This window comes from Bos taurus, chromosome 15 (assembly GCF_002263795.3).
Source record: "Bos taurus isolate L1 Dominette 01449 registration number 42190680 breed Hereford chromosome 15, ARS-UCD2.0, whole genome shotgun sequence".
Taxonomy (NCBI): Eukaryota; Metazoa; Chordata; class Mammalia; order Artiodactyla; family Bovidae; genus Bos; species Bos taurus.
This window is the reverse complement of record NC_037342.1, coordinates 54,384,135-54,396,957: the sequence shown is the minus strand read 5'-3', so window position 1 is coordinate 54,396,957 and position 12,823 is coordinate 54,384,135. Positions and strand designations below refer to the sequence as shown.

Here is a 12,823-nt window from a genome sequence, read left to right as displayed (position 1 = left end):
GAACTGGGGTGTGTCTGGCAAACTGAGTCCTGACTTTTAGGACTGTTTCATCAAGGGAGAATAGAATTGTAACTAGAGTCCAAGCTGGGATCCTGGGCCCAGATTTCTAGAAGGAAGGGGGTTGGGGCAGGGCCACCCCTAGTGACTCCTGTTCAGAGCTGTCCAGACCTATCCTGACTAGAGGCACCCTTGGGCAGAAGCTGGATAACAAGAAGCGGAATCTGCCTGTCCATCTTCTTGTGTGTGTCACCTGAGGCTTCTAGGGTTGCTGGAAAATCTCCAAGCGAGGGATGGGACATCTGAGCAGCAGGATGCAGAAGGCAGAGCTGGGGGCCTGGAGCTGCTTGGCGTGACCAGCAGGCAGCTGAGACGCCACAGTGACCTGTTCTAGAAACAATCCACTCTCACTCCCCACAGAACGCCAGAGCTCTGAGACCCCCAACACTCCCCCGTCCTGACTGTCTTCGAACCAAGCTTCAGTTCCACACCTTGACCCACCCTGACCACCACCTGGATTAGAGACTCCTTTTCCCCAAATGGTGCCCTCAGCATAGGTGGCCAGGCTTTGAGGTGGTCAGAACTTGAAAGGTCCTTAGAGGTCACCCCGAATTTCCCCTCTGAGATGGCCCAAGTTACTGAGTCCTGCTCCAAAATTCTCTCCATCATGCCAGTGTCCTCTCTGAGTCCTGAAGTCTGTCCCCCATAAAGATGGGAGCACCCAAGAGACCAAGAGAATACATGGCCCTGTCTGTCCCATAGTGTATCTGAGCAGAGGGCTGAGGGCCTGGGGTGCGGGGAGTCAGGGTGGAACTCGGTGAAGACTCATAACAACAGGGGCAACAATTACAACTCTCCATCTGATGGCAACTGCTGGCTAATCTCCACATTCTCACTGCATTCTGATTGCAGCTTTGGGAGATGGACAGGGCAGAGAGTATCTCAAAGATGGGGAAGCTGAGGCTCAGAGAGGTTAAGAGGCATGTCCCAGGTCAGTGGGGTTGCTGGGTCCTCTGGTTCAGTGTCTCCTATGATACCAGCAGTCGATCAACTGTGTCTGTGTGGCCCTGGGGACAACTGTGTGCTCTGAAGCTCACCTTCTGGCATTCGATCAATGTCCACGTAAAGGCGCAACATGAGGCTGCCCAGCCCATAGGCCATGCCCGGCCCCATCATGGTCACTGCAAACAGGATACCTGCGACAGGAAGCCTGGGTTAGTGCCCTCTGGCCCAGCTTCCTTTCACAGGTCAGGGCCTGCTCAGCCTCCACTGGGCAGGAGCAGCCCATCTCCCCCGCTCAGGCCTGGGAAGCTCTCCAGGGCTCCTCTGGGCCTCTAGTGGCCACAGAAGGCAGAGGGCAGGGATTCGTACTTAGCCCGACCTGAGCCTGGCCCCCCCTCAGAGCCCGAGGTGTGGGGTACATCCTCACCGAGGTAGAGGGGCGAGTTGCTGTTGTGGGAAAAGTCATCGATGTAGGAGATGCCAAAGGGCTGAATGGGCACCCCGCCCACACCAAGCAGGGTCTGGGCTGTGAACATGATCCCCACCACAGCCAGGTGCCGAGCCTCTGTGTAGCTAGAGCAGCTGCTGTTGGATGAGGCTGAAGCTAGGGCCTTGGTGCTGGGCAGGCACAGGGAAGCCTCAAAGTCTTGTGGCATGTCTGCTGAGAGATGATAAAAGTATTAGGACAATAGCTAAGACTCATATAGCACTTACTGATGGGAGGAACTCTTCTGAATCCCTCTGACCCCCACAACAAACCCAGGGGATGGGTACTCTCATTACTCCCATTTTGCAGATGAAAAAACTGATGCTCAGGCACCAACTAACAAGGGGTGGAGCCAGGATTGGAACCCAGGCAGTCCGGTTCTGAGTCCGTGCTCTTAACCCACCCTATGCCACATCTCTGAGCAGAGGTATGTGGAAGCGCCATGGCGACGGTGGACCTTGAGTGAGGGTGGGGTAGGACAGCTCAAAGAGGTGGTGTGAACTGGGAGGAAAAGAACGAACAAGATTTTCCAGAAAGGGAAGGTGGTGGTCAGGGGTGGGGTCCAGAAAGAGGCCACAGCACATGTGAAACCAAGGTCTTGAGGAGTTCAGCATGCCTGGCTCACAGAGTGTAAGGGTCGAGGCCAGGGCTGAAGGCAGGGCCGAAAAAGGGAGGGGTGCTGAGTCTGGGCTGTGGAGGGCACTGGTGCCCTTAGGCCTTCATTCTGGGAAGGGCTCCGTGTCAGCTCGGGACGCAGAGGTAGAGTGCAATAAAGGGAAATTTCTTAATTTAGTGCCAGACATTTGTTTCCTGTAGCTCGCCAATATTTGGTGAGCAAACTTAAGAAGACCCTCATACTATTATTACCCCAAATGTGGGTAGAGAAGTGGCCTCCTCTCTGTGGCTGGCCAAGTCCTTTCTGGGAGCTGGGTCTCTGAGCCATGTCCACCCAGCCCAGTGAGACACTCTCTAGGGCTGGAAAAAGCCATGTGAACCCAGCTCAAGGACTTGGACCCTCAACCAGATTGCCTGGGTTGAAGACGGTGAGACTTTCTTTGGCAGAGGACCTCAGCCCCTCTGGCCTCAGTTTCCTCATCTGTCGAACAAGCCTCCTAGAATGGAGGTTCTACAGAAATATGGAACTTACAAGCAGAAGAATTCAGTGGTCAGAGCAGAGGCTCTAGGGCCAGACTAGCAGGGGATGCCTACTAGTTGTGGGCCTTGAGGAAGTACCTCCCTCTCTGAGACTCAGTTTCCTCACTCATAAAATAGGATAATGATAACACCTGCTCAAAGCGTTGTAAGCGTTAGGAGTGGTGAGTGGTGCCTGTGACAGTGCTGACTAGATACGAAAGTGATTATAGGGATCTGTCTTTTTTTCCAACTCTGAGTCCCCAGCAGACGGCCTGGCACATAAATATTAATGTGCTGGGTGCTAAGTTGCTTCAGTCATGTCTGACTCTGCAACCCCATGGACTATAGCCCACCAGGCTCCTCTGTCCATGGGGATTCTCCAGGCAAGAATATTGGAGTGGGTTGCCATTTCCTCCTCCAGAGATCTTCCCAACCCAGGGATCGTACCTGCATCTCTTAAGTCTCCTGTATTGGCAGGTGGATTCTTACCAACTAGTGCCACCTGGGAGAAGGCAATGGCACCCCACTCCAGCACTCTTGCCTGGAAAATCCCATGGATGGAGGAGCCTGGTGGGCTCCAGTCCATGGGGTTGCTAAGAGTTGGACACGACTGAGCAACTTCACTTTCACTTTCACTTTTATGCATTGGAGAAGGAAATGGCAACCCACTCCAGTGTTCTTGCCTGGAGAATCCCAGGGACGGGGAAGCCTGGTTGGGCTGCTGTCTCTGGGGTCGCACAGAGTCGGACACGACTGAAGCGACTTAGCAGCAGCAGCAGCAGCAGTGCCACCTGGGCAGCCCAAGGATATCTTTTGAATGCTGTGTATGTGTGTTAGTCCCTTAGTCATGTCCGACTCTTTGTCACCCCATGGACTGTCGGCTGCTAGGCTCCTCTGTCCACGGAATTCTCCAGGTAAGAATACTGGAGTGGGTTGCCATTTCCTTCTCCAGAGGATCTTCCCAACCCAGGAATCAAACCTGGATCTCCTGCATTGCAGGCAGTTTCTTTACCATCTGAGCCACCCTAATGATAATTAATTAATTAATGATGAGGAATGAGTGAATGAAATAGCCTTGTATGTCAGTTCAGGGTGGGTACTTAGAGGTCACCAAGTCCAGTTCACCCATTGGACAGATGCTCCAATGGACACCCGTTGGAGACTGAGGCTCAGACAGGAGAAGAAGTTTTCCTGGGATTCCATAAGGAGCAGAAGGGTGTTGTATGGTGGTGAGGATGGAGAATGTGTGTGACCCTGCACAGGAAAAACTCTGTTAAAATGAAAATTCTGGATGGGGAAATATGAGTAAGCATAATTTTTTGGCGTCTGAGTCAGACCTCTTGACAGTTCTCCACTCAGGCCTAGAGAAGCACTCTGCTGTCTTCTGGGACTTCCCCTGCTTTCCAGCCATTTCCTGAGCAGCTTCCTCTACTTTCTTTCTACATCACAGTCAGATGCCGCCTCCTCCAGCTCATTCCAGCCTCCGGTGTCCATCCTCTACTCAGGTCTCTACCGGCTGCCCCTGGCTGTCCTGTGCTGGACTTTCTGCAGCAGAGCTGCCCATGCTCACACCAACCCACGCTCCCTCAGAGCTTCTTAGGGCCGGTTGTATCTGCTCCATCTTTCCATCCCTGGACCTGGCACAGAGTAGGAGCTCTGGGGTCTGAGCTGATGGGAGGACAAGGGAGAAAGGATGCTTTCTGACAGCTCTCCTCCCCTGGGAAGCCTTCCATGATGCCAGGCTGGGCTGTGGGCTCCTTCCCTGGGCTTCTTCTGCCCAGTTCTTCCTTCCTCACAGTTGATACACTGGGTGGGGGGAAGGGAGGTATTGTTTGTCTCTGTTTTCTCTCCCAGACTGGGAGCTCCCAGAGGGCAAGGACTGAGCCCCTCAAGAGGGTCCAGCACAAAGTAGGAAGCACAAATGTTTTCTTGGGTGGACCACCAGATGGACAGATGGGCAGAGAGGGTAGAAGGGGTAATGGAGGGGAGGATAAGTAGGTGGATGGATAAGTAGATGGGTGGATGAATCGATGGGTAGATATGTAGGTGGATGGGTGGATGGATGGTTGGGTGGATGGGTAGATGGGTGGATGGGTAGATGCGTAGGTGGGTGGATGGGTGGATGGGTAGGCAGATGGATGGGTAGGTGGGTAGGCAGATGGATGAATTGATGAGTGGATGGGTATGTACGTGGATGGGTAGATGGATAGGATGGGAAGGTGGATGGATGGGTAGATGAGTGAATGGGTGGAGAGATGGATGGGACAGTGAAGACTGCTTGAGTCCTTCTCCAAGGTACAGGCATCCATCTGTCAAGTTGACTCTCAACAAAATCCCTCTGGGCTAAACAGGGGCTTCACTATTCCATCTAAAATTCTTTCATGTTTTTGTTTGTTCTTTCATTCATTCATTCTTTCATCAATGCTTTGACTTCTTGTGTAAATTAAATGCATCAGTACACATTAAGTGCTTAGAACAGTGGTACCTAGTAAGTGGTGTGTGATACTGTTATTATTATTCCACAAATATTTCTTGAGGACCCACACAGACCAGGACCTAAATCCACCTCCACCTCAAAAAAAAAAAAAAAAAAAAAAGCAGCACCATACAAGCAGGCCCTCACCAAGAGAAACCCAGAGGGCCTCAGCTTTCTGCCCCAGGACTACCCCCCCTGTCACCACTGCCCAGGGCTGCCAGAAGGACTCATCCGGGCTGAAGCTAAAGGAGGCAGTGGTGGGGGGGGTGTGGGGGACTATAGGTGTTCTGGGAAGCTGGACCCATCTTGACCACTGGAAGCCTGGGAGTGGACCCTGTGTACAGTAATGTGGCAACTCATGTCCACCCTCAGCCCAGCCCCTCCTGTTCTTACCGGGGCTGGTGCGGTCGTAGCGGTACGGCTCTGAGATGAAGTGCGGGACAGTCATGAGTATGCCCGCCAGGGTCACAAGGATGGCTCCACACCCGATCAGGCGGGGCCGATGTACCCGGCTGCCGAAATAGCTCACAAACACGATCAGGGCTGTGTTCCCCACCTGCAAAGGGATGAGAGGACCCATGAAAGTAGAGCAGAGGGCATCCTTGTCTCAATCACCAATCTCAGTGTTCCCTTCTGCAGAATGGTTGAATAAGAATCATTTGGGTCCCTGTTAAAAACACAGATTCTGGGTCCTCCTAGGATGTGTTCTACTTACTGCTCCAATAGAGGAGAGAAATAAGAGCAGCATGGACAGGGCTAGAAGTTCAATTTCATTCTAGAGTGTGGGTTGGATCCCATGTTAAAACACGGGTAGTAGGACAGTCAAGGACAGGGATTTGAGCTTCTGGAGTGTCATGAATGGGAAATAAATGAAGTCTGGGTCTCTCAGGTGGCGCTGTGAAAAAGAATCTGCCTGCCAATGCAGGAGACATGGGAGACCCTGGTTCGATTTCCTACGTCAAGAAGATCCCTTAAAATAGAAAATGGCAACCCACTCCAGTATTCTTGCCTGGAAAATTCCATGGACAGAGTTGCCTGGCGGGCTACAGTCCAAAGAGTTGGACATGACTGAGCACAGCACAGAGTAGATATGCCCATGTGTCCTAACCCCGAATCAGAACTTCTGTCTTGTTTAGTGCTTCCCCGGTGGCTCAGATGGTAAAGAATCCACCTGCAGTACGGGAGACCTGGGTTTGATCCCTGGGTTGGGAAGATCCCCTGGAGGTGGGCATGGCAACCCACTCCAGTATTCTTGCTCGGAGAATCCCCATGGATAGAGGAGCCTGGCAGGCTACAGTCCATGTGGTCACAAAAAGTTAGACACGACTAAGCGACTAAGCACAAAAAAAGTCTAAAGCCACAGGACTAAGGCTGGTATTTCAAGCCTTAGAATTAAAATCCTTGGATGTGGGTGCTGGAGGGGACTGGAGAGCTGGCAGGGCAGGGCAGGCTCCGCTGTCAGAAGCTGGGGTGTGTGTGCTCCACCCTGCTGCTTCCTGGTTGTGACTGTGGGTGGGGAACGTACCCGTGAACCCCGGTTCTTTGCTGATGGAGTGGGGCAGTATCAGCAGAGGGGCCTTGGGAGGACTGATCCTGGGAGGGACAGTCACTCTCCATTTTTTAGATGGGACACTGAGACCTAGAGTCAGGGAGTGACTTGTCCGAGGTCCCACAACTGCATAATGACAGTAAAGACATTCTTTCCCCATCTCTGACATCTGGGAGTGGGGTGATAAGGAGAGTCTGGGGAGTGAGTGGAGACCATGGGCCTTGGGTTGGGAGGAATGTGACACATCACCCTAGGGAGAGACAATTTCACAGAAATCTTGAGGGGTGGGGAGAGAGTGTTCTCTGGACAACAGCCTTCTCCAAGGCGGAAAACATCTGGTGGGGGAGGGGCTGGGCACAGATGAACTCTGGTCTCCAAATCCACCCAGAGGAGCTTGTCCAGGCCTCGTGGCTGGGCTGTCAGCCCAGAGGCAGAGGCCTGTGGATCCGGCAGCAACTCCACAGTCTAGTATCATCTGCTCCCTTCTCTACCCTAAGGTCCCCAAAGTTTTGCCTTTGATCTCACTTAAACCTCTCTCCCTACTGTTAAGTTGGCTTCCTCTGATTCCTTCCTGGGCCAGACAATTGTCAGGTGCCTGAAAAGGTGAAGTAACCAAAAGGAGAATGGTGGGGAGGTGCGGGTAATGGGGACCCTGACTAGCTCTAAAATCCTCCGTGAACCCCAGCAGAGAGCCCCGCTCCTCAAGGGTGGGATCGGAAGGAGCTGTGATGGGGTTGCACGTGGCACTAGGGGAAGGGTTTACATTAGGGCCGTGAGAGAGGGGGAGTGGAGGTGAGAATCTCCCTCAATTCCCCACCACCTTCCCCCGCACCGTGGCTGTGCTGCCAGGGCCAGTACCTCATTGAAGGCGGCCAGCAGCCCCGATGTCTGACTGGAGAGGCCGAAGCGCTTCTCCACCGTGGAGATGGAGCTCTTGAGGTAGCCGGAGATCATGAGCTGTGCCAGCTGCAGCAGGCTGTGGCACAGGACGAAGAACTGGTGGAGGGGCCGCAGGTAGAGACAGTCGTGGCGGAGGATGCAGAGAGACAGAGACAGAGAAAGGGAGGAACAGAGTCAGAGGAGACAGACATACAGGAGGAGCAGGAGCAGAGAGAGGAAGGGAAAGAGAGTCCAGGGCAAGAGGAGAGAAAGTATTATTGGGGTAGTGCATGGATTCTCACAGGCCTGAAAAATAGGAAAGCTGTCCTGGGTACCCCGGGGGTCTGGGGGAGACTTGAAATCTACAGGACTGAGAGTAGAGTCTGCATGGGGCCAAGGATGGTGGGAGCCCCTCTGTCCCCAGAGGTCTCCCAGGCTGGACTAGAACCCCTCCTGTCCCCAGGAAGCTCCCCAGATCTCACCTCGCCCCACCCCACCCAGTCCTCACCTGAACTTCCCTGGGAGACCACCTGCACACAGCGAACCCCCAAGCTACACTCTCACCTCACTCAGCCCCACGCAAACATCCTGCCTGCCTGCAGCCCTCCTGAAAACCTGATCGAATTCCCAAGAGAAAAACGTGTCTCACAGAATTAAAAATAGGGTGTTTATGCTGGAGCTTAAAAATAGAATGTCTGTTCTAAGTTTCGGTTTCCTCATCTGTGTAACAAGGATGACACCCCTGCTTCCCCAGGTTACTGTGAGAGCTAAATAAGACTGTGTGGAATGGCCCCTGGCACAGGGCCTGGCACCGTGTAGGTGCTGGCACAGATTTGGTTGTTTACGGCCGCCCTTGGTTGAGCCATTGCTCCCAGTATTCACACAGGTTCAGGATCCCTGGGGTCCTTCTCTTTCGCCCTAAAAAAATTGGCGCCAAAAAGACTGGTCCCCCAGTGCCCACAGAAGAGCCTCTCTGGAAGGAAAGAACATGTGCCTGAAATTAAGCTACGTGCTTCTAGAGATCACGATCACCCGTTCTACAGATGAGGAAACTGAGGCTCAGGGAAAGGCAGCGCCTTGCTTGGCATTTAACAGCCTGTAAGTGGCAGAGCCTGCTCTGTTGGGCTCAGATGACCCTTCTCCTCCCAGGTCCCGAGAGGTACCTTGATGCTGTGGAACACACTTGGCCGTAACTTTTGAGGATTTGGGCTGGCTTTGCTTCCAGGTGTGTCTTCTGTGCCCACCATGGCCTTGGCGTCCTTGTCTGGCACCTGGAGCTCCTCACCCACTGGCCCTGTGGGACAGAAAGCCAGAGGGTGAGAGTGGAGATGGAATCTCAGAGAATGACTCTGACCAGGCAACCCAAGGTGTTTCTTGGGTTGGTGAGAATCTGAGTCAAAGCACCGACAGCTTTCCTGCATCTCAGGAGCTGAAGCAGCCCTTCCTCAGAGGGTATGTGTGTGCTCCATGTGCCTAAGCTGGCCAGATCCCACTGGGACCACCTATTCACCTCTTCATTCCATTCCCAGCATAAAGCTTCCTTCTAGCGAGAAGCTGCTGATGCCGTCACACATCCTTTTAGCTCTGGCGCTAGTGTAAAAATGCATAGCCCTACCCTCCTGGGGCCTGTATCTGTGAGACGTCCAGTGTTCCTGGAGGCTAACTCTGGGTCAGGGTTTGTCTGGATTAGTCTAAGATCAGAGGTCTAGGGCCCCGTGCATGGTCAAGGCTTGGTCCAAAGTCAAGGCATACAGGGTTTTCCTACGGGTAGTTTGGAATAGATAGAAATACTTCCACAGGGCACTACACAGCATATAATCACAGAACTCACCAGTCCAATGCCCAAATCATGGTCCCATGACCCACGGTAACCATGGTAACCTTGTCAGTCTCCCACTCACTGCAGCCCTTTCAGAGGCATCTTTCAGGGTTTCCTGAGGTTTAATCTCAGTGAGGAGCCTGGAAGCCCAGCCTTGGGAGGCTCCACCTCTCCATTTAGAGGACAACCACCTGCACCTCAGGCAGCCCAGACTTCTAGGACTTTCCTCCCCTCCTGGGGCCCTGCTTCCTGCGGAAGCCTCTCCATTGTCTCAAATGTCTCTCAACATGGCAGGAATTTCCCCTCATTCAACAAGCTCCTTATGGAGCCTGAAAGCTGCCCTGAGGACTCTCCTGACCTCGGGAAGGGGTGTGGGCCCCATCACGACATCTCTAGACCTAGAAGACCAGCTCAGCCAGAGGGATAAGGAAGCCTGCAGCCGCCACCAGCGAGGGTTTTATACTCCTCACACAAGGTACCTGGGAGCCTAAGAAATCTTTAAAAATTGAGATATAATTCATATACCATAAAATCTATCCTTTCAGAGTATATAACTCAATGGTTTTAGTATATTCAAAAAGTCATGACTATCTAATTAGTTACTACTATCTAATTAGTAATATAGTATCACCACTCTCTAATTCCAGAATACTTTCACCACCCCAGTAAGAAATCCTGCACCCATGAGCAGTCAGTCCCCATTCCTCTATCCCTCCAGCTCCTGGCAACCACTGATCTATCTTCTGGCTCTCTGAGTTTGCTTATTCTGGATATTTCAAATGCATTCACATAGAGGAAATCATACATGTGATATTTTGTGACTGGCTTCTTTTACTTAGCCTAATATTTCAAGGCTTATCCATGTTGTAGCTTGTATCTGTGCTCCATTCCTTTTAATGACTGAAATAATACTCCAGTGTATGTATATATATATATATATATATAAATACATACAATTACATTTAGTTTATCCATTTATCTGTTGATGGATATTTGGGTTGTTTCAGGTCCAGTGAACATTCATATAGCAACTTTCGTGTAGATACATATGCTCAGTTCTCTTGAGTATACAGCCAGGAGTTGGATTCCTGATCAACAGGGTAACTCTGTTTCACTTTCGGAGGAACTGCCAAACTGTTTTCTAATACCATCCAACACCCATTGCTAGCAGTGGGTGATGGTTCCAATTTCTCCACATTCTCACTAATATGTATCATCTGTCTCTTTGATTACAACCGTTCTCATGGGTGTGAAAATGATATCTCATGTGGTTTTGATTTGTGTTTCCCTAATGACTAATGCTGTTGAGCATCTTTTCATTGCTTATTGGCCATATCTTTGGAAAAGTATCCATTCAAATAGCTTGAGTAATTTGGCTGAGGCAATGGAAGCGTGTGTGGCTGGGGAGGAATCCCTTTAATGGGTACGAACACTCAGAGGAAACAAGGAGACACTGAAGTAAAAGTGACACCTGACAGGGAGGAGATGAGGGATTGGCCTAGGTGGGGGAAGTGGAGGTAACGCTCCGTGCACATCACTTTGAAGAAGAGAAAGTAAGGGGGTTCCAAGCAAACTCAACCAGAGGAGACTGACAGGACAATTTCCGAACTCCAGTTCCTCTCACAAGCAGAGCCCAGTCACCCATAATAACATAAATACTGTGCATAAAGTCTTGCATGCACATTCTGCGAGTTGGCCAAAAAGTTCGTTCGGGCCCATCCATTCATGGACAAGTCCGAACGAACTTTTTGGCCAACATGGTAAGTGCTCGTGAAGCTCTCCACAGCTCCATGCCTTTGATGCATTCATGAGCTCTGTGCTTCTGATGGGGACACCGAGGTTCACAGGTAACTAGCTCTGCTGGTTCACACTAGTACAGGACCTCAAGTCCACGTGTTAACCTCATGCTGCTCTGCACCACTTGTACAGATTAAATGAGGGGTAGAAGCACAACATTCTTCTCTGTCTTGGCCCAGCCAGTCCTAGCCAGGCCACCTGAAAGGCAACAGTGCCTGCCTCCCAAGGGGCAGGCCAACCAGATGATGGAGTGGGAGCTGAGGTTGGGAGGGCAGAAGTCACTAATGTGGATCCCCAGGTCTGAAAGAAGCCCAGTGCATGGGTAAGATTGAGGACAAAAGGTCAATGGACCAGATCAGAACTTTCCACACTCCTGTGACTCAGTCTGTAGTAATGAGCCTCTGGAGTGGGGGAGGGGTGGGGAAGCGGAAGCCCTGGCCCCATACCACTGGGTTCTGAGAGCAGCTGCCAGTCAGAGTGTTGAGTGGCCAGTTGGTCACTGAACAGGGCTGGTCAGACTGGTTGTCAGTCCACTTTGAGCCCTTCCTGTGGGCTGGAGTCTTCTATAGAGGGGCTGGCAGCAGAGAGTCCGATGCCTCGATAAGGAGTAGAGCTTCCCCTGGAAGGAAAGTCCTGAGTCCAGGGCTGTAGGTACACCTCACCTGCTGTCTCGGAGGTCCTTACCATCCTTTGAAGGCTTTTTCAAGGGCCAGCTCTGCAGGAGAGAGGGCAGCTGAGGGAGTGTACCTGGGCTGAGCCCGGGGGCCCTGTAGGAATGAGGGGAGAGGCAGGGAGCCAGGCCCCAGGAGAAAATTACAGCTTCTTCCTCTCCCAGTTGGGCAGCCAGGGTTGGGGGCCCCAGGTAGGCCAGGTGGTTCCAAGGCCTAGCTCCTACAGCCCCAGAGCTGGCGGGCAAGGGGTCTGTGTGCCTGTCGGTGGGTCACACGGCTGGCCGTGCGCACAGGCACACTCATGTCTGTGCGCTGCTGAGTCACTGGTCTACTGGTCCACTGTCCTTTAGGAGACTTGTCTGTTCAGGTTTGTCAGTTGATCACCTACTGTTCTGGAATTGCTCAGAAAGTCAGTCAATTCAGAAACTGACTCAGAAATTGCCCTCAGAAATTCAGGGCAATTGCAGTTGCCCTGAAATTCTGTCAACCAGAGACCTTCAGTTCAGACGCTCCAGATGTCTACAAGGCAGAGTGTCCTGGCCACGGCCAAACCCCCTCCAGGGCCAGGAATTTGAGTCTGGGAGATGAGGGCTGAGATTCAGAGAGCAGCCTGACAGGAAGGGCCGCTTTTCTCTGCCTGTTCTGTTTTCTTTAAAGACTCAGGGATCTGCCTCCTCCAGCCACCTCCCAGCTATAAACAGCAAATCTCAGGCAGATATGGGACTGAGTAGACATTTCAAGGGGCTTCCCAAGTGGTGCTAGTGGTAAAGAACCCGCCTGCCAGTGCAGGAGATGTAAGAGACGCACGTTCAATCCCTGGGTTGGGAAGATCCCCTGGAGAAGGGCATGGCAACCCCCCTCCCGTATTCTTGTCTGGAGAATCCATGGACAGAGGAACCTGATGGGCTACAGTCCATGGGGGTCACAAAGCGCTGGAATCGAATGAAGCGACCTAGCACGCACACACACGCACACACACACACACACACACACACAAAGGTTGCAAAGTCCC

The 12,823-nt window shown here is 52.2% G+C and overlaps 1 protein-coding gene across 1 annotated transcript in view; it reads right to left on the bottom strand.

Moving 5' to 3' along the window:
• The window catches only part of SLCO2B1 (solute carrier organic anion transporter family member 2B1), a 52,447-nt gene that overhangs the window by 31,003 nt on the left and 8,621 nt on the right, over nucleotides 1–12,823 (bottom strand). The window contains 5 exon segments of the mRNA NM_174843.2: nucleotides 1,095–1,193; nucleotides 1,427–1,657; nucleotides 5,490–5,652; nucleotides 7,504–7,641; nucleotides 8,688–8,818. Coding sequence (NP_777268.2) covers nucleotides 1,095–1,193; nucleotides 1,427–1,657; nucleotides 5,490–5,652; nucleotides 7,504–7,641; nucleotides 8,688–8,818 — 762 coding nt within the window.